Consider the following 21,144-nt stretch of genomic DNA (forward strand, 5'->3'; position numbering starts at 1 on the left):
TTTGTAATGCGACACGCTATTAGGAGCGGCATACATGTGTAATGAGGTGTTTGGGGGAAAAAAATCACAGCTTTAATCCACAGTTGCCTCTTTGTTTGGCGAAAATCGTTAACAGTTTGCTGTGACGGAGACTAGCAACGCAGCTGCAGAAGTTTAACAACCCATCTGTGGCGGGAAATTTCCCCTCCCAAGATACCCACCTCTGTTAGACTAACTGAGCCACAGTGGGTTCATCTCAGTGAAGTGAAACCCGTCACCTCCAGGCGCCTGTTTAAAGGGATAGTTCGCATTTTCTCGAGCATATTGGTGACCGAATTACCGTTTCAATGTGTCATAGGGTTCAGCAGGAGTGCAATGGATCGATCATTTGAGTGTGGAAACAGGCCAACACACCGCAAACACACCACATTTGGTCTAGTGTCTACTGCAAGTGTCTTGGCAAACTTTAAGTAGGACAAAACTGACTTACAAGTAACTTTAATGAAATAATGCTGATTTGAAAAAACAAAAGTTCCAGCTTTTGTTAGAACTTTTAGTTCTAGCTAAATATTCTCTCCATCAGGAGAGAATATTTAGCTTATAACAAGATATTAAATAATCTGCCAGCAGTGATGGCTTTCTTACTTTGAAAAAGTAACTTTAATCAGATTACTGATTACTCCTTGAAGAAGTAACTTAGTTAGATGACTGATTACTTGATTTGGAAAGTAACTAAGTTGCAGTAAAAGTAACATTTTAGTTACTTTCAGCAGCGCTCTGCCACTTGTGAAAATTATATTGATCTTTGCCAATGCAAGTTATTTTATAACTTGCAATGAAGCCATTAAAGAGGAACTTTTAATGCTCTTCCTGTTGGAAACATACAAGGTAAATAACGTGTAAGCACATAGACAAGCTTGATTGACAGCGCTAAGACCAGCCTCTTTGCTCTGATTGGTTGTTTTTGACCGAGAGTGGAGCAATTCTGCAGATGGGAGGAAATAGAGGAGCTCTATATTACCTGTCTCACATCATACTGAGTACAAAGTGATGGTTTCACAAATTATGTAAAAGACACATTTTTTTACAAAATGTACCTATTGTAGCTTTAAGGCTCCCACCGCTGTCTCCTTTCGATCAACGAAAAAAAAACCCACCAACTAAAAACCATTATGGTAATTCTGCAGCTAATTTGTCAGTTTTTCCTCTCGTTACAAATCGCATCTAAGAGGTAAACAAAGAAATTTAAACAGACCGAGAAAGTGGAAATGAACTCCAGGTATGCTGCTCGTGAAGACGGACAGACACTGTGAGCGTGAACGCGGACCCGGACTGAGTCAGACCCTCTGACAAGCCGAGCACTCGGCCTGACATGGCGGCCAAACAAAACGCGGGAGGCAGCCGAGGAGAGATGCCGCGTCAGCGTGTTTACGCACATGTACGCCCGCCGCGTCTCGCTCCCTTTTTCTGTATTCGTCTGACATGAGAGGAGCTCAGACAGGGAGAGAACAGAATGCAAAGAGGCAGCAGCTGATGATGACAGGGCTGGGAGAGAGGGAGTTGCGGTGGTGGAGGTTGGAGGGGTGGAAGAACAGTGGGAGAATTCCTTTTTTTTACAATTTTATTTCCAGGTGCTGACGGGAAATAAGCAGAGATAAGCAGGAGGCGGCTTCAGTCCCCCCTGCCTCCAGACTCGCAGGGTTTTAATGACCCAGCTTTTTGTTGCAAGTCCCTTTTTGTCTCAGTCGTCAGTTCTCCAAATTGTTCTCAACCTTTTCTCCATTTTGTCATCAAACATTCTCTTCTCTCTTGCAGCCTTCTTTTGACTGTCTCCCAAATCCGTGCTTCCCATCTCTCTCTGCTACTTCCTAATCTGCCGTTAACCCTCCTGCAGCTCACACCCACCTCCCATCTGACACGACGTTCTGAGGCAAAGGCGAACGCCGCTTTCCTGCTCTCCCTTCACTTCTCTTCCGTTGTTCCCCCGCAGTTTAAACACGGGGAGCCGCGAGGTCAACTGCGCGTTATCGATGCAGGGCTTCTGTATTTCTCTGCGAGTTCAGCTCGCATGTGTAGGTAAGCGTGGACGCTCGCCACCCAACCACGGCCTTCGTGCACGACAGAACGCTTCTCGCAGACGAGCGGCCGGAGAGATTCGGCCCACAAGGTCAAGTCCAGCGCCCTCTGGTATCACAAGTTGTTCTGCTCCGAACGACAGCGGATCTTTGTTGTGCCTTCAGGGACGACAACATTTTCACCGCTTTAAATTTTTCACGGCGCGATAGCCATCTTTTCTCCAAAGTATGAACACGAGGGCATGTGAGTCATTAGAACATACCCTGAACATGCTCATGAAATCCCTGCGTAAAAATCCCAAATTTCCTTCTTTTAATTTTTTTTTTTCTTTCAGGGTTTAATGAAAACCGATGGTAGCTTAGCGCCAATTTAACGCCTTGTTTACTTTAATTCTATTAAAGTTATGAACGACTCCACATTCTTTTTAGTAACATGTGAATTCCCTAAAAGGATTAGCTCCCTTTTCATGCATCCTCAGCTTTTTGTTTCTTAATTGTACAGATATCAGCCACGTTTATTCACTCACAAGGACTTCAAATAAGAGCTGGTGGAAAAAAGCCTCCACTAGGAACAAAAGGCGGCCATGTTAATTTTATTCCAAAGATTCCAAACGAACCACCAAGAGCTCGGTGATTTAGATTTTATTACTTTTCTATCAAACATGGCTGTGACAACTTAATTTCCCGACCTCTTTTCATGTCTTGGCAGACCGATAAAATAGATAAAAAACAAAACAAAGGCGAATTCTTCAGGAACTTTCCTTGCATTTCGTCACGTCACCATCACAAACTTCAAGCATCTTTTCCCATTTAGCGCAAGAGAAACAAATAATGAAAAGTGTGGCATTCGTTCGTATTCAACGTAATTTTTCCTCTGCCACCCCGGAAGGAAATCGTGCGCAACAACTTCCCTTCAGAGTCTGCGGTGTAAAATGCTGAGTGGCAGAAAACTCACAATGCTCATCACCCTGAACACATCATCCCTAATGTCAAACACGGTGGTGGCAGCATCAGCCTGTGTGACTGTTTTTAAATTCTTTTTCAGATGGAATTAAAGACGTGGTAATGTCAGAGGAAAACATCTTAGCGAAAGCTCAAAACCCCAGTTGTGAGTTGTGTTTGCACTTCGTCTAAGTAGCAATGGAAAACAGTAACTTCCAACAATTTAAGTATACAAATCTGTCTACTAAGTTAATCAGACATGGCAAAATGAAACTCATAAAATAAAAAAAACAATAATTATTGGTGTGTATTGTTTTTAAAAAGTCAGGTATCAATCAGCAACAGATACAGTGGCATAATGTTATAAATAAAGATAGTATACCTCAATGAATGCACAGAAAATATGCATTTTGTGGGGGTTTGGTCAAAACTTTTTAAAGTGTAAAAAACTCTTCCTCTCTTGGTTCGTCAGGAGATTCAGCAGCTTGGTCCCATGTGTGCATTGAGGATTAGGACAGAGGCTATAGCCTGACGCATTCACTTCCACCTGATTCATTAAAAATACATACAGAACCACATATTGACAAAGTGATGAGCCGCCATCACTTCTGTTGTGGGAGAATATAATCTCTGATACTGAGACCAAGGTTCTCCATGAACAATACCGCCTGTTTGACCGCAGACAAAATGCAACCCATCCTGAAAGTGAGAAAGCAGAAGGACCCTCATGAGTGTTGCCGTCTGTTGTTTGTTGTTTATGCGACGGTGTTTGGGATCTGAGTCTGTGTAACATCTGTACGAGCTGAAACTTTGAAATATATTGAATTAAAACAATGTTAAAGAAAAAAAACACAAGACTTAAAATTTATGTTTGGCTCCTCTCTCCATCCAATCTGACTCAGACCGAACGATTTAAGACTGGGGCTTATTATGAATTCATGCCGCACTTTTCAGATTTTAATTAGCAAAAAAACCCGAAAAAAAACAAAGTACATCTCATTTCTTTTCACTTTGAAGTTGCACAAACACCACGCTGTTGCCCTTCGTTTTCATGGCGTTTTGAAGTTGCCCGTTCATTGCCACTCGTTGGACCCACAAAATAATGATAATTTTGATGCTTTTAATGTTGTCATGCGTTCAACACCATCTTTGCGCTGTGCGCTTGTGTCCGTCAGCGGTAAAATCCTAAGAAAATACGTCAAATTTGAGGTTGCAACGTGACAAAATGGGGAGAAAATAAAGTTTAAAAAGCAGGAATATTTTTGCAGGTTCCTGTCTTGGCGTTGTGGGCGGGATACACTCCCTGCAGTTGTTTCCTGTAGGTCCAATTCACCCCCTGCCTGTTGTACGCTATCTATTCCCTGGTAAACACCTCCTTTACTTTCTCTGTCTTATCCTGTCATACTTTTGCCCCCAATGTCCTCCTCTCTCACCAAGATATGCTCCCTGTGTTAAATTCATCCCGACTATGTTTTTTTTTTCTTTTTCCATTTTAGCCTGCTTGCCTAGCTGTGTATCCCTTCCTCCTCTCCCTCCCGCGCTTCTCACTCTCTGGCTGTGCTTATTTTTCTGTGCGAGGCTGTCACTGATTTCACAGCTCTTGCTGTCTGTGCATCTCTCTCCCTGTCTATTTGCACATCTCTCTTTCTCTCTCTAGTTCCCTCTGCCTCTTATTCCCTTGTTATAGAGCACTCTCTCCTGTCACTGCCTTGCAGGACCTCATTTAAACACGCTCCCCTCACTGCTGCCATCTCTTCATCCCCACGTCTCTTTCTCCCTCATCATTCCGGGGTGCTTACCTTCCATTTCTTTCCTCTTGTCCTCTTGCGTCTTACAGCTCCGCCTCCTCAACTTGCTTCTCTTCAAAGAGGCTTTCTGAGGGTCTGGGTTCCCTGCTCTACATATCGCCCTGCGCCTCAACAGCCTCACAAGCAACAAATCAGAGAAACGATTGTGTAAAACGTCGACTGTCGATATTTTTAGACTTACCTCTAAAAGCCGCAGTGTTCGGGGCGCAGCAGGTTTCTTTTACTTTTGCTTTCAGTCGCGCTTAATTGTTTCAGAGGCAAACTAATTTTGATATCAACGCTACGCGATTAGGGCCCCTGAAAAACTTTAATCCCTGATTTTTGAGACTACAGTCAAAATTCTGAGGAAAAGTTGTGAGATTAAAGTTAGAAATCTGACTAATGTCAAAATTTTGTGGGAAAACAAGTCAGAATTCAGAATCTCATGTCAAAACTGTGAGATTAAATGCACAATTCTGGCATTGAAGGAAGAATTTGGAGGGGTAAAAAAGGTCACAATTAAATAATTTTTTTCAGTGACCATAGTAATTTTCTGTACAAAGCAAGCCTATAATTAAAAAAGAAAAAGAAAAAAACAAACAAAAAGAAGACGTTTTCAAATTCAGTTAGGCCAAAAAATGATTTTCAAACCACTCTGAATACTCTAAAAAAATAAAAAAATAAAACTGAAACTCGATACCTGATGACTCATTGTGCTGGCTGTTTGTGAAAACTAAAAGTATGATGTAAATGAATGGAGAAGCATAGGAATTGTTGAACGAGGTTCAAAAGCTTCCCTGACTTTATTTTAGGGCTGAGAAATAAAACTTTTATTTCAATCATCCCTTTTGGCAGTCGACCTAAATTCAAAGCTCAACCAAATACAAGCTGTAACACAAGATGGTGGCCCTGGACAGACTGGCATCACTCTGATGTATGGAAGCACAAAGAATGCATTAGTCAAGAAGGGAAAAAAAAAAAAACACCTGATTTTCAAAATATCAAATCCTCATGAGCAGCAGAATGACTTATTAGCACGCCCTACTTTATTCTCTTGGTTGCTGTTGTCAGGTTGGCATCGCTCCGTTTAGACATGTAATCAAATTTTCCCAAGGCAGATTAGAGATTTCACAGATTTGAAGAAGTTAAATAAACCTCTAAACAGTTTAATCAATTCACTATCCAGTTCTGTGAACTTTCCTTCACACGTACAGAACTTCGGTATAACGTCCACGCATTTTGTCCCGAGTACAAACACAGACCAGAAATAATATTTGTGATTCTATGAGTCAGACCAACCCAAAGAAGAAATAATCCGTGCTCTTCAAATTTTCGGTGGGGAGCAGCTCAGTTTTTTCACAGAATATCTGACTCATGTAATACTGTCACAAAACAGGGATAGTTTTAACAAATATAAAAAAAAAATAGATAAAAATTCAAATTTGTGTGAAAGTTACCTACTGCAGTTGGAAGCTGAATCTATTTTACAAAGAAGAATGGCTTAAACTTCAGAGATTAGATATGAAAATCCCGTAAAAAAACAAAAACAAAACAAACAAAAACTAAAACTTGTAGCTTTAATTACAGCAAAACGTTCTTCTATCTATAAAACTCAGGGGGCCGAATACAAAATGAGCGCCACCCCTTTTTAATTTGGAAGAACACAAATGAGAACACGAGTTGCTCTTGTGTTGATGAACGATATCAAACCTGAACATTTTTGCAGGGGAACCGAGTCAGAGCGCATTGTCGGGTCCAGTCCTGCTCAGCGCGCCTCAATAATAGAGCACTTAGCACATGCAGAGCGGCCATGTCATGTTCGGCAAAAAACCCTCAGTGACTGACACCCCGCGGATCAGACACACTTCTGACATCATGAAAAATGAATTCTGTGTGTTTTTATTGAAGCTCCGGGGAGGCGTCTGAAGAGCTCATTTAACATTAAAGTGTCATGTCTCAGACTGGCTTTCACACAGCAGCCTCTCCTCCACCGGGAGCGCGAGGGGCCAGGCGCGCGGAGCCAGGCGCGCTCCCGCATGTCCCTCGGTTTCACGGGAGCGTGATTATTGGAAACGGCACACGGCTCTGAACCTCAAAGGGATCCAGCGTCACGCTACGGGGATCTATTAGGCAGCTGCACTCCGAATGGGAATGCAAAGAGCCACGCAAACAGTCAAAACACCTCAGCAGCGGTCAAAACACTTTTTCTGTACTTTGCATTCTGCTTAAAAAAAAAACAAAAAACGGAGGGAGGCATTCGCATTTAGATGCGCGGCGCTTTAATTGATTTCCGTACAGATGTTTCATTGTGTTTGCTGTAAACATATGGAAATATTGATTAAGAAAAAAAAGGGAGTCTGGTTCATTGCGAGTGAATCAAGCAAGAAATTGAGCTTGTTGTTGTCAGAAAGCCATCAAAGCGCTGCCTATCCGATAGAGGAGAGGGATGCAGAGAAAAGGTAGGATGAATACAGATTAGCTGGTTTCAAAAACGGGAAGAAAAAAAAAAAGTAAGCCGAGTGAAAAGGCTGCTAATTGATGAACTGTGTAAAACCTTACAGGCTTACAGTGGTTTCTGTTTATTTCCAGGTTATTCTACTTTAATGGGCTTAGACAACATGTTGTTAGCTATGCTTTGACTCTAAACAGCTTTGCTCTAAAGACCTTCCCACGTTACCTGTGTCATCCCCTCATCATCTGTTCCCCGCCTGCCTCTGCTCTTCAAAAGCTCTCCTGTACAGCTGGGGGTTGTTTTAGGTTTTTTTTCTCTCTTTGCACCTGCATCCTGACCCCACGTCATCCTCTGCTGTCCTCCTCCTCCTCTCACCTTGTTGAGGGTGATGACCGCCTCCTGGCTCGCGGCCGTGATGTTGAAGGTCTCCCCCGTCTCCCCCTCCAGGATGGTGTACTCCAGCTTGGCGTTCTCGCCGAGGTCGGCGTCGGTCGCGGAGATGCGCCCGATCTCGGCACCGGGGATGGCGAGCTCAGAAACGGAGAAGGACCACATGCCTGGAAGCAAACGCACAGAGACAGGCATCAGGGTTGAAGCGCCGCCCGTTAAATAAACATGGAATTGTTCTATATATGATATAGAAAGATTGCCCATATTGTTGAGCAATCTTGAATACAGCGTCATCTTGTCTGTTCTTTTTTTTTTTTTTATCTTGAGGTCCTAAGCATTACTGACTGGGTAAAATTTTCTTGGTACAAAGGTCACATCAGTTATAGTTCATCTAATTAACCTGAAATTAAGAGAAATTGTCCTATATAGATTTTTTATCATTAGCTTACTAGCATCCTAAAGCTTGAAGAGAGGTTTCAAAAATATAAAAGTGATCTGATTGACTAAAGGTATCAGTCAGGAGCTAGATACAAAACAAGAGGTAAGGACTGTGGGCATTTTCAGATTTATGTTCTGCAAAACTGACTGGGTCTATGAAATTGTCGCCTTACATTTGTATTGCCGGCCTTACATATGTGCTGTTGCCTAGCAACTGTGAGAGTGAAAAGATTTAAGATTGAATAAAATTTTTTTTTTAAAATTCAAACTTGTGGGAGGAAGTGAAAAACACGGTGGCGGCAGCACCATGTTCTGGGGTCGTCTATATGCACATAAATGTATATCTGGAAACAACGCAGCACTTGAAGCAAAACCCACTTTGACAGCGCTTTATTGTTATTATTATTATTATTATTATTCAGCTTTCATTATCACCATCAGTCAATTTCACGTTACATATGCAGACGGTGATATCCATCACCTCTGCGTTCAGCACTAATTACTTTGCTCACTTCATTGTTTTTCTTTCCGTTCAAATGCTTCCCTATCACTAATCCAGCACTTTGCACATTAAGCATGAACTGCTTAACCACCAATCCCGTGTCGCTCTGCGTCTGGTGGCAGTCTCCACAAAAGGCCTGGGCCTTATGGCCGCCTGTTATTCCCACAACGGTGTCATTGACCACACGGCTAGGCTAGGATATTATTAAAAGACAGAAAGCTCGCTGCGACAATAACTGAATTAAAAGAGGCTGGGACTGGAAGACAGGAAAAGAGGTGGTGGAGTGAAAGACTGCAGTGAAGGGAGATTCTCGGTCTACCTCCCATTTAAACCTGATGAACTGAGCCACCTACTCATTACAATCATCTGCTTTTTAGTCCCAGAGTTGTCCATTTCTTCCTCCTGCTTAACAAGCATTCATTAAGATAACAGGGGTCTTTCCTGTTCGCTGCTATTATGTTAAAACATGCTCTTTTTTTCTATCTTTTCCAGCGGTGTGCACATTAAAGCAGAACTTCATGAATCCATCTGCTGGCTTTGCAGTTTACATCTGATTTGTGATGAAAATAAGAGGTACGAGGGAAATTTTTAGGCTTGAAAACGACACACTCCCACGCTACTGAATTCACACATTATCCAGACGTCTCATTTCATTTTAACACACAGAGAGAGAGAGAGAGAGAGAGAGAGAGAGATACCACAATCTGTGGGAAATGTAGGAATCGAGGAAACGGGTTCGGCACGCACACATCGAACATCGGCTGTTATCTCCCTCGGCTAAGACTAAGCGAACCAGATCAGACCTGTAAACACCGCAGAGAACAACGTCTCAACAAACATGTCGGGGTTGACAGGATGGAAGACAGATAGCGCTCCAACGAGGCTGTATCAGCGCCAACAGGCAGCCAGGTGAATTCTGCGAGCGTGCAACATCGCAGGAGAACAAGGAGGGACGCAGTGTCGGTTTGCCGATCGGCGTTTCGGTTCAGATGTCAAAGCGTCCTTCCCTTAGGGAAGGACACCGAGGTCCAATCTGTGGAGGCTGGCTTACCAGTAATTATTATCATCAAAAGCCTGTTTCCATTCTGTTATGGAATATGATATTGCAGGAGTTAAAAAAACAAAGCAAAACTGTTGTTTTATTTCTGGTGTCAGAAATGCATCTCAACAATAGATTTTGTGGACAGTTTTCCATGCATTAATATTTAGATGAAATATCAAGTCCTTCTTCATTTATGTACTGCTGAGGCAATTATTTTTCCTATATGCATACTTATGAAGAGTGATGGGCTGGTTTGCATCTTTGGCGTGAACATCTCTGTGCTGCGACATTTCATGAATTCCCAGAGAATAATGGAGGATTTTTCGATCTTTCTCGCCGTCTGCCGTCAGCTCTTCTCCCAGTTGAACTTACTAACAAAAGTAAGCTGGCCATGAAATTAAAGCAGTGTTTTTTTTTTTGTTTTTTGTTTTTTTTTTTGCCATATCGAAATAGAAGGATTAAATGAAATGGAAAAACTTTGAGTCACATGATCAACAATCCAATGTTACCACTGGTGAAAACGACAAAGAAGACGACAGGAAGTAGTCAGAGGATGATGTTTTTATTTATTTTTTTGTTTCTGGATATTGCAGCAGAAGCCTCACAGCATCGCACATTTCACAAAAAGTTGGGCGTCACTCTCTTCTCTTCTGCAAAATCGCTGACAACAATTTGCCCAAAACGGCAAAACAAAGTTGCTCCAAAGTTAAAGGTGTTTGCTGCTCGAACGCCTGAATAAGACACAGAATTCACTTGTTATCCAGACGTCTCAGAGGGCCGATAGCTGATTTATGCCAAGCCGTGTCTGAAGCTGAGACCACCCACCCTGCAGACAGAGCAAACTGTTTCTGTCCACGATCTTGTTCTTTCAGTCATGATCCATGCGCACCACAGGTGAGTGTAAGAATATAGACGAAGCTTCTTGGTTTAGCCCCTTCTTTACCACAACAGACCGAAACAATGCGTTGCATTGATCGATCAATCTTTAATGTTCATTTTATATCCAACTTCATTTCATCCAATGAAATTCTAACTAAAAGGCACAACTTTGTGGGGTTAAACTGAAAATCCGCTCCTATCTCGGCAGATTTCACCAACAAAGCAATTCAAAGTGGCTCGCGTGAAATGAAATATTTTTGCTCGTACTCTCTGATGTCCGCTCTGGAGTTTTTGAGGATGGAGAGTGATTCCACACGGGCTTCTAAAGTGGGCGACACAGTAATGTCTCTATCTAATGTGTGGGTTCGAAGACATTAGGATCTTCAAAAGCAGCTGTGACAAGAAGAGGATAACATGCACGCTCACGCAAGAGCTCCACATCCGCGACCCATTACCACGAAAGCGTTCTCTGCCTAATTAGTATCACTCTAAATATTGTCATGAATTAATGAATACGAGCACGGTGCTCACTATCGGAATGGGATAAAGACGTTCTTTTCTTCTGAATATGACGGAGAGTTAGCTTTATTTCTCCGGGCTTCGAAGAAAAAAAAAACAAACAAGAGAGGGATTTGTTTCTTATTGCTAATATGTCTAAGTGATTCTGCTCGCTGGAACCAAATCATTTCCTCCACACACATTTTGAGCAGTAACTGTGACAGCAGCAATGAAACCCATTGTTGGCCTCTAAGCTCCCAGGGACCAGGAGCCGGCCCTACAACTGCCTTCCAGCCAGCTCTTCAGGTTCTCAATTTCTTTCCCTGATTTTTAAAAATGTATTTATTATTTTTCTTCCGTCTGCAGACTTTCTGTAATTTTCTCAAGGTCCTCCAGTGGATGCAGTCAAAGAGTCCTTCCCACTCTTTAAACTCCTATGCTAAAAGTGGCAGTGACCTTCACTATGCTTGCATCAAACAGCTACTTTAAAGAAAAAGGGGGAAAAAAATAAAGATGACTGATTTAAGTGAATGTGGCGCTATATGATTTTCTTTTCAAAAACTCAGAAAAAAACAAAAAAAACAAGAAGTAATTGACTGTGTTTATGTACAGCTCTGGAAAAGAACATTTGAAGAAACCACTTGAAATTATCAGTTTTTCTGGTTTTACTTTCTGAAGTCAGGTATATATTTGAGTAAAATGAACATTGTTCTTTTATTCCATGACGTACCGACAAGTCTCTGAAATTCCAAGCACAAATTTGGTATTTATTTGCAGAAAATCTGAAATAATGAAAAAGATGCAGCGCTTTCAGACTTAAAAAAAATGCATTCATATGTAAACAGCAATGCTAAAGTTTTAACTCAGGAAGAGTTCAGACATCAATATCTGGTGGGTTCTCAATTCTTAATTTTTTTCATTTAACATATGCTGAATGCCAACTTAGATAAATAATAAGCTTGTGTTCGCTCTCTAATTTGGCCCAAATAGTAACTAAAATGACTAAAAATGGACATAATGTGCATAGAGAAACCAGCCACTCGAGAATAAGCAATTTTATTTGACTTTCACTACAACACTGATTTTGTGGTTGCTCTTTAGGTACAAACCGCTCAGTGAGGATAAAGGAAGCCTCATAATTTGAGCTTCACTCACCATAACAGGAAGTTAACATTTGCTGGAGGCATGAATCAGATGTTCACGTTGTGAACAGTCCAATAAAAATCGTTCATAGCTGTCCCACAGCTGCTGGCTCAGAATTGTTACAGCAAAACAACAAATGGTCGGATTTGGCCACGATTTGGTGGAGATGAAGAGCGGGAACTGGTCTCGCGTTGTGAAAAAGTATTTGCCCCCTTCCAGATTTATTCTGCTCAAATCCATCCGTCCAGCAGGGCAACGGGACTACGGCCGCACACGGACAAGGATTTTCACCACCACGTAGTGAACACAAATGTTTTGGAGACACGTAATAAAAGTCTGAGATTAAACCTGAACCGGCTGATCCTGGTGGGAAACCCTTTACTGTTCTTAAGAGGAAGATCCACTACGGCGATGAGGAAACAAACTACCGACTGTCACACTTCATAAATGAAATCACCATTTGAAAACATTTTTGTATGAATCTCCTCAGTGAAAAAAAAAAAATAAGACTAGAAAAAAATTTTAATATCAGTTGTGTTTATGAATATCCGCCTCTTCATTCCCCACAATTCCCAAAAACAGAACACGTGTGGGAACACTCACGTACCAAATGACTGCAGCGCTGCAAAATACGACCCACCTTCACCACACAAACCCGAAATCGTGGCCCGTATTCATCTCTGTAAAGTGACAGAAACGCTGTGTACCGTACGCGGAATCCTCACCTGTGTTTGGTGACTTTCAGTCAGTGTTTGCCTGACCGTTACAGTGCTTCCTGAAATATTCATACCGCTAGAAATTATTTATAGTTTGTATTCCACTGAGATTTCATGAGCTTCACCAACAGAAAGCAGCACATACTCAAAATGGAAGAAAAAAAAAAGCCAAAACTCCAAAAAGCTCCACACACGTTTGCATTCAGCGCCTCTAAATGGACGCTTTCTAAAACTGATGACAGCTGCAGATCTCCTCCAGTTTTTTTTTTGTTGTTATATTTGATCAGTTTTCTTTGCAAAATAACCCCAAGCTTAATCACACTGGATGGATACCTCTGTGCAATTTTCAAGTCATGCCACAGACTCTCAATTAGACTGCACATGAATGTGCATCGTTAAGCAGGTGGAGGCTCTCAGATTTTTTTCTTTCAACAGTAGCTTTTCCTCTTGCCTCACTTGCATAAATAAACTCTCTTTGTGGGGAGAATGACTAATAGTTTTTATTCCAAATCGGACCATTCTCTGCCTTTCCTGGTGCGAAAGGATGTTTGCCCACCTGCCAGTAGCAGAACCAATCAGAGTCGGGCCCTGGGGGCGGGGCTACATAAACCTACAATGCTGGACAAGAGAGGCTGCACTCTGTTGTACTTTGGCAGGTTAACACCAAACCATGGCAGTGCATTACAAAGCATATTGAAAGCAGCCAGAGAGCACACCATTTTCAGGAGAATTTATTTAACCGCCGACAAAGTTTGTCAATGCCCACATGGCCGCGCGGGGCTCTGCTCGCTGAAAAGGGACAGAAAGTGCCAATAACTCAATGCTAAATGCCAGTTTATGTGGTGTGATTACCAAGCCTACCATCTGGGACTGACATAACACCAGAAGGCTGTGACGAAGGCAGTTTGAACATAAACGTGCCCGTTGCTGGCGGGAAAGCAAATTAACAAAGTTATTCACAAATGAACTTCTTGATTCCTCTCCAGGTCAAGAAGTGCGGTCCTTCTTGATCTGGAGAGGAATGTATGGCAAAGTAGGACACGACATGCTCTGGAGTTATTTAAATGTTGTTCTCTTTGCACATACACACCAAGACAGAGAACATTTCCAGCCTTGTTCTGTCTAATGCACACTTGTCACACTTGGGGAGCGCTCAGGAGAATAGCGACAAAGGGGGTGTGATGATGGTAAAGTAGGCTAGCCCTAGTCATTATCAGCTTTCTGTTCACACTGGAGAGGAGCTGGCAACAAAACCCATACATCATTTCCACCTGTGATGGACTGGGAGGCAGAGGAGGGCGGTGGGTGGGGAGGTCTGGGAGTGAGAGAGTCAGTTGGGGGAATGGGTAGAGAGGTTAGAGGAGAAAAAGTGAGTGGTACGCGAACAAATCAAAGAAGCTCAAAAGGCAGCCGAGGATGGTCCTGTGATCAAAATCACACCTCGGGTCTAAAATAGCGCGCGGACGACCTGTCTTCTGCTTTTGTTCACACGGCTGAAGCCATTAGAGAGAGCTGCGAGAAGCAGCATGGACATGTCAGCCCCGCTCATAATATCTCACTAATGTAGCTGAGCCGGCTATTATTGTCCCACGGAAAGGATGGGGAGCGCTCCTGTGCTGCGGCTGGGCCCCATCTTAGCAGCGAAAGGCACTTCCTCTTCATGTCGCTGTCTCGACTCGCCTGCACCGACTCCCCGCCGTGACTCCAACCCTGCTGCACACCGCAGGGTTGCTGAAAGGGTGTAGCTGCGTGAAACACTCGGCTCTGCAATTCTGAATATTTCACTCTCTCTGACTAAGCTGTGTGCGGAAGGCCTTCATTATGGCATCAGACTGAATTCAAATGGTCTTTTCTAACACAGATTGTGCCGCTACGTTCTCAAAAACAAGAACAGAAGCTGTTTATTTGGAAATCTGAATAGATTTCTCAAAACGAAGGCTCTTTTCTGCCAGCTGAACCAAGACGTCGACCAGCCTTTACTCGGGATAGTCAACTTGGTTAAGCTCTGGTTGCAGTGCATCTATCAGCAGCAACCTTTTTTTTGGTCTGACAAGTTTCAATTTGTTTTGCTTTGGTACCAGAAGTTACACAAGCTGTCTGTCAAGACTCCTCAGTTGGGTGTTGCACGGCGCGGTGGTTCCGAGTTCAAATCCATTGCTGCAAGTTTTTTCAAACTGGACTTCCAGCGACAAAAAGAGTCTGATGTTATAACCAAGCTAAAAAAAAATAATAATTAAACAATCCTCTAATCAGATTCATAGCGAGGGTGCAAAAGCTCATTCTTATTACAAATAAACTCCAATAATATAGCAAATGGTTCTCAAAGTGTAAAGTTCCAATTTGTTCAATTAATTTCAACTAATCTATCAATATTGGGTTTCTCAATATACATGTTATTAAATCGTGCAGCTAGATCTGTCCAAAATTAAGGCCATGTCTTTCCTCCTTCAGACTTGATTGTTTTGATAGATTTGAGACGATCAACTCATAAACAGCAACCAGTGGCCTCATAATCTGCTGCAAGGGACTGAGAGTTTTTGCAGGTGACTTGATGATTTGGAGCCACGCTTGCGGCAGCAGCATAGGCTGGAAATGAAGCAGAATGACAGGTGATGGGTGTTAATTGGAGCGGCTGCAGTTTAATGCAGGTTTAAAAGTGCAGAAAAAGACCTAAAACTGACAAATTGCCGGATAAAGGCGGCGGAGGACGGGTTAGTGGGGAGGTGGACGCAGGAGTCATAAAATTTCTAATAAATGTAAAATGAAAGCCATGGTGCGAGAGGAGATGTGAAGAAAAGAACAGACAACATGAGAAACCGCACGTTTCGAAGACGATCGTGGATAAGAAGCTCTGCTGTAAAGGCACTTGTAGATGAGAGGCGGAGGGGGTTAAGTGGAAATATATAAATATATATAAAAAAGAACAAGAAGAAGAGGACGAGCACCGCCTCATCTTATCTGAGGCAGAAGAGCAGAGGAGGCATTGCTTCTTGTGATGCCGCTGGTGGCTGAAAGGCTGCGCGTTAGGGAAGTCATTTAAAAAAATGTCTAGCTGGCTGAAGCGCATGCAGTGGTTTTGAAAATAGCTTGAATAAAATTTGCATCCGTTTTGGAGAGAGGGAGGCGGCGGGGTGCCGGAGGAGTCCATCGCAGAGGTATTTATACCCAAGAGGGTTTGAGGAAAAAGGCCAGCGAGACGGAGGGGATGATCAAGGCGAGCGCACTGTGATTTAGGCATCACCGAGACAGACCGATGAAGGAGGGATAGAGGGATGAAGAGAGTCCCGCGACTGCCATCTGAAGAGGTTTCTCTGTTTTTCCCGTCCTTCTAAAGGCGCAGTGGGGGTGGAATTAAACTGAATGCTGTGAAAGTGCAAGCGATGCCTTCCGTCTCAGCACTCATGGGGTTAATAAGAAAATAGAGAGGATTTTATTCTTGCCCGGCTCCGGGGCAAGCCTTGCGGAGCGCCGCACGCTGCTGCTTAACTTGCCGTGTACTGAGGTAGGCCATTAGCCATTACCGAGCTCAGTTCACCCGCCTTGTGGAGCGGGAGTGAAAATGTGAGGCGTGCCCGAGTGCGTGCGCGTCCGATAATCCATTACCGTGTGAATGAATGAGCGCCCCGGAGCACACAGGCGTGGGCGCGCCAGGTGCCAACGCGGAGCCAATCTAGTGTCTTTTTGTGGCTTGACTTTAACGGTGCTGCATGGACTGCGGGCGGCGAACGAGACGAAGAGTTAAAAAAAAACAAAAAAACATTCATGATCATAACATCTTTGATTTTAGTTCTTTATCACTTTTGGAGCAATTGATAAGGTCCAAAATCGCTTGTTTAGATATCACGTCTGATTATTTTTAAACAACATAACATATATATACTCACTCATAGCTAACTTCCTCTAAGAATCAATGGGTTGTACATCGGTATATTTTTCAGTTTGATTGCCTGTTTGGTAAAAAATCAGGCCCTTGTCCTACGGTTCGTACAGAAGGACTAACCTCTCAACTATGGAGAAACCATTCCCTGTGTTGAAGTTTGAGACTTTACCCAATAGCTAACATTTACCGTTGACGTACGCAAAGCGGCAGTTTCAAGCTGCGACGCTTACGAGAAATCGCCTGTGCTGGAAACAGCCATCCTCCGCTAGGGTTGCTTATTCGGTATTCGAAAGCGTGACCAACACAGACTGAGCGGCTCCTATCAGTTCCTCCGCTGTCGTTGCTAAAAATACAGGCGGACTACAAATCGCCGTCATCGCTCACAACTTCTCCTTTTGTTCGCCGATTGGCCCAGTTGAAATTCTACCGAAAGAATCAAAGTGAATAGGAGGAATCCCAGATTATGCTGGGAAGTGAGATTTGAATCAAATCTCACAAGGCCATTAGCCTACAGCCAGGCTAATGGCTTTTACCACCTTAAAACATCCCGTCCGATCCATGCTTTTTTTATTTTCTTTTTTTCAGAAAAGGCTTGAAAGAATAAATATTCTCCATTATTGTTCAAATCAATCCCTGAATTTGGACAAAAGATAAAGGTGTTGATTTTTTTTTTAATTGACACCTTTATCAATTAAAAATTAAATACTTAAATTGAATTTTCCTTTCGCCGTCGAGTTAGAAAATTCCACCGTGTCAAATCCTCTCAGCAATGTTAAAATGATCTGTTCATAATTATCTCCTGGGTCCCTTCACACCTGCTGGAGGCAGAATTAAGACGTTAAACATCAGCCAGACTTCAGATGATCTCTGAAAAGCTCTTCTGGGGAGTATTAAGAAGCAGCGAACTCCCCGATATGGATCGAGGAAGTTCCCAGAGGGTTCTGAGCTTCCACAGTCATTAAGAACCTGAAGCTGCCATGGCCATCTTTATAATTGCAAACCTATTTCAAAAGTCCTGAGCCAAGATGTTCAATGTTTTGAGGGCGACTTGCGGTCCAGTCGTGGTGCAAACCATACAGGACGGGTAGAAGAAAGCTTCTTTGAAAAATGAAAAATAGCAGAGAAAGGCCTGTGAGGTGAGCAGCACTAATAGCTCAGCTGAGTCATCATTACCTTCATGCGGAGGTTGACTTTCCAAATAGATCCAGCTGGGACAGACTAACTGGGTCACAGAGAGTAACCAGAGCCGCCCCCAGTGTAAAGATGCCCTTAATTAATCATATGACAACATGCCTTAATCAGACTTCCTAGTGATTTTAAGTATCATTACTAATCAGTAGTAAATTACTTTGCATTTGGTTCGATGAGGGGTTCGTTTTGTGTGCTTGAGGCCCATCTATACCAACACAAAACGAAGAAAAACACACTTTTTAAAAATCCCTGTCTTACCAGATTTAACAGCTGAACTGACCCAAGTTTGTGTCATATGAGTCAATCCTTCACAAACTAGAAGGCTTGACTGTTTATAGTGCTGCTGCAGCATCTTGTTGCAAACCTTGAAGGATCTTAGCTTCCTCCAGTCTGCTCTGTCCCTTCTTCACAGTTGTGTCTCGGTCCGGTCTGTTGTCCAGATGAACACCGAGGTGTTTATATTCTTCAACCACCTCCACTTCTTCTCCCACGACGGAAATGGGTCTGTGTCTGTGAAGCCCATCATTATTTTCAAGTGATCTCAGGCAACTACACCGTACAGTTATGAATCTGTGGGCACTTCAGTGTTTTACTGTCCAGTAACCTACGTTTTCACTCCTAATGAGAGTTTTACGCAGCGAGCAGAGTTTTCAGATCAAAGCAAGAAGCCAAACGTCCCAAAAGGTTTCTTCTCCAGAGAGTGGCGCGTGTGTGCACCTGCATTGCACTTAAAAAAGTGACATCCAACTTGAGGTTTTTATTGAAGACGTATACTGCCTAGTTACTATGGCTGCAAAAGATGAAAAGATGATAAATGGCGCCCCCCCGGCCCACCCTCAGTACGACGCTGCACGTGCACTGGCTCCGATAAAAACGATAATGCGACGCTGCGGAAAGCAAGCAGGAAAGCTGCGGCTGAATGACTGACTGATGTGGGAGAGGGGGGAAAAAAAGTACGAGTTTGCAGCTGGGTAAAAACCATCCAGAGTCGTGGCCGACATCCGCCTCCATCGGCGAGGCGGAGAGACGAGAAGAGCCACAGAAACGAGGAAGAGGAGTTGAGAAAAGGCGACGAGAGACTGAAAGCGAGTAAAAGAGGACTATAGAAGAAGGAAAAGTCAGAAAAAGAGAGGTGGGGAGGAAAACGGGAGAGAGAGTGAGATGTGACCAAGAGCTGTGTTGTTTCCAGCAGTGATTTTACCGTCTACTGAAGCGGAAAGCACTGAACTTTAGATGAAATATTAATTCAGAGCAAGAGAAACAGAGGGATGAAGAAAATAAATGGATAAAAAGCATGCTAGTATTAGCCACCTCCATTTTAATTAGTTTCTCCTTTCATTTCCATTTCCTCCGTCTCCTGTTTGGGTTCTGCACATGTAAAACTTAATTAGGGAATACCAATTACTGGGAATTATTGCCTGTTACCTAATTGTTTGGGTTATCACAGTAATCATTATTACTCTCTTGTACCTCAACTAAGCATTAACACTAGATGAAATAAGTCAGGATTTCTTTCTTTTTTTTTTTTTTTAAATCAAAGGCTTAGTTTGGCTTTTTATTTTTTTTCCACTCCTCCTCCTGGAATTTGCCAGTTCAAAACCAGCAGTCGGGATTAATTAACGCGCGGCGTCTTTGGAGCCCCCAGGGCCGACGGCGCGCGGACACAGATACATCTAAATGAGAATGACGGCTTTCAAACCAAAACAGCAATTTGTCGGTTCTGAGAGGGGACGAGTAGAATCGGTCGCTTGAGCTAAATAGACAAAACACACTTGTTTGGGTTAAGTGATTTGGAGTCAATGCGTGCAGCGACCTCAGAGAGACGTACAGTAGCTGCTCACCAACAACCTGAAGATCTGAGCCAAACTGAAGAGACGGTGAGAAGTTTATGCACAGGCAGGAATATCTTATAATTTGGAGATTATAACAGATTATACAAATCTGCATATTTTCATCGTATGAAAGATATGACTTTGATATGATGACTTTTTTTTTTAAACCAAATAATCAGCTGGACAGCTAGACCTCAAGTAAATTGGGGTTTGATCCCAAATGTAAATCAAAACTAATTTGAGAACGGACGAGGCAGAGTTGCTTGCGAAATTGTCCAAACTTCAAACCGCGTTGAACATCTGTATAAGTTTGAAAGCCAGTGGCAAGAGACCAGCTGAAATGAGCTCAACAGTTTAAATGAGCAGCTCTATTGCAGAAAGTTAATGAAGTTTTAATGCCAGAGAGATGAAAAAAATAAAACATCCGGTTGAATGAGTTCTAGTATATATGACCTGTGTGAGATGATAGAAACGTTGCAGGTCTGGCTAAATAAGGTGCTCCTCACACTCATTTGTGTTTACTTGAACATCCTGAAGAGATGATCCAATGCTTGCTCGCTTCTTTGGAAGCCAAATCTGACTTAGCTGGCTGGCCTTTCTTTATTGTTTCATAAGGTCAATATCAGAGCCAAATCTGTCCGCTACTGTGCACGACCAGGCAGCCGGCGATCCTCTCATATGCCCTTTTGGATGATTTATTTCCGGTATTTTATTTTTGGGGTTTTTTTTCGCTTTGCCATGACTTTTTGAACGAGACCACACACAAAAAATAGAAAAACAAAACATCGTTCACATCACGTCCTGCCTGAGCCGTTCGCAGTCTGTCCTTTCAGCTGAAGCGGCATCTCGGGGCGGCGTCGCCCGGCTGCCTTTTGCGTTGTCACAAACTTGCAGAGTCGACACTTTTCGCTGATGTTCAGCAAAGTGGCTTTGTGCGGATGCGTCGCCTATTGAGTCTCGGCGAAATTGCGGGATGTCGCTCATCCCGGCAGCTCCGCGCAGGAAATGCCGGTGAAGAAGGAAAACAGCACAGAGAAACGACAATGCAGTGGATGAGATCTTACACAAACTGAATTAGGTGATTATAATAGAAAATTATGACAACTAAGAATATGGGGTTTTACCGATTGTGAAATAAAGTACACTTGATTTGCTTCGACACAGACGAATATATTTCCCAAACAGCTTGCACGGTGCAGACTGAAGAAGCCGTTTAGTGCTTTCCATGCAAAGCACTTTACTCTGCATCCGCGCGCCGCAGCAGAATGAGCCTGGTGAGAATTGAACTCATAATTGCAAGTGAGGTCGTTACAACACGCTAAACCACACGGGAGCCTCCGTACATTTGTGAGAAACAACAACGGTGCAGGTGCTCCGCTTCGGCAAAATTGTCAGAAA

General features: G+C 42.9%; 1 protein-coding gene across 1 annotated transcript in view; it reads right to left on the reverse strand.

The window, feature by feature from the left end:
- Positions 1-21,144, reverse strand: part of LOC129361791 (uncharacterized) — a 116,069-nt gene that overhangs the window by 36,131 nt on the left and 58,794 nt on the right. The window contains exon 5 of the mRNA XM_055032890.1: positions 7,611-7,792. Coding sequence (XP_054888865.1) covers positions 7,611-7,792 — 182 coding nt within the window. The remainder of the gene's footprint in view (positions 1-7,610; positions 7,793-21,144) is intronic.

The sequence above is a fragment of the Poeciliopsis prolifica genome, unplaced genomic scaffold (assembly GCF_027474105.1).
Source record: "Poeciliopsis prolifica strain line A6 unplaced genomic scaffold, Auburn_PproV2 SCAFFOLD008, whole genome shotgun sequence".
Lineage (NCBI taxonomy): Eukaryota > Metazoa > Chordata > Actinopteri > Cyprinodontiformes > Poeciliidae > Poeciliopsis > Poeciliopsis prolifica.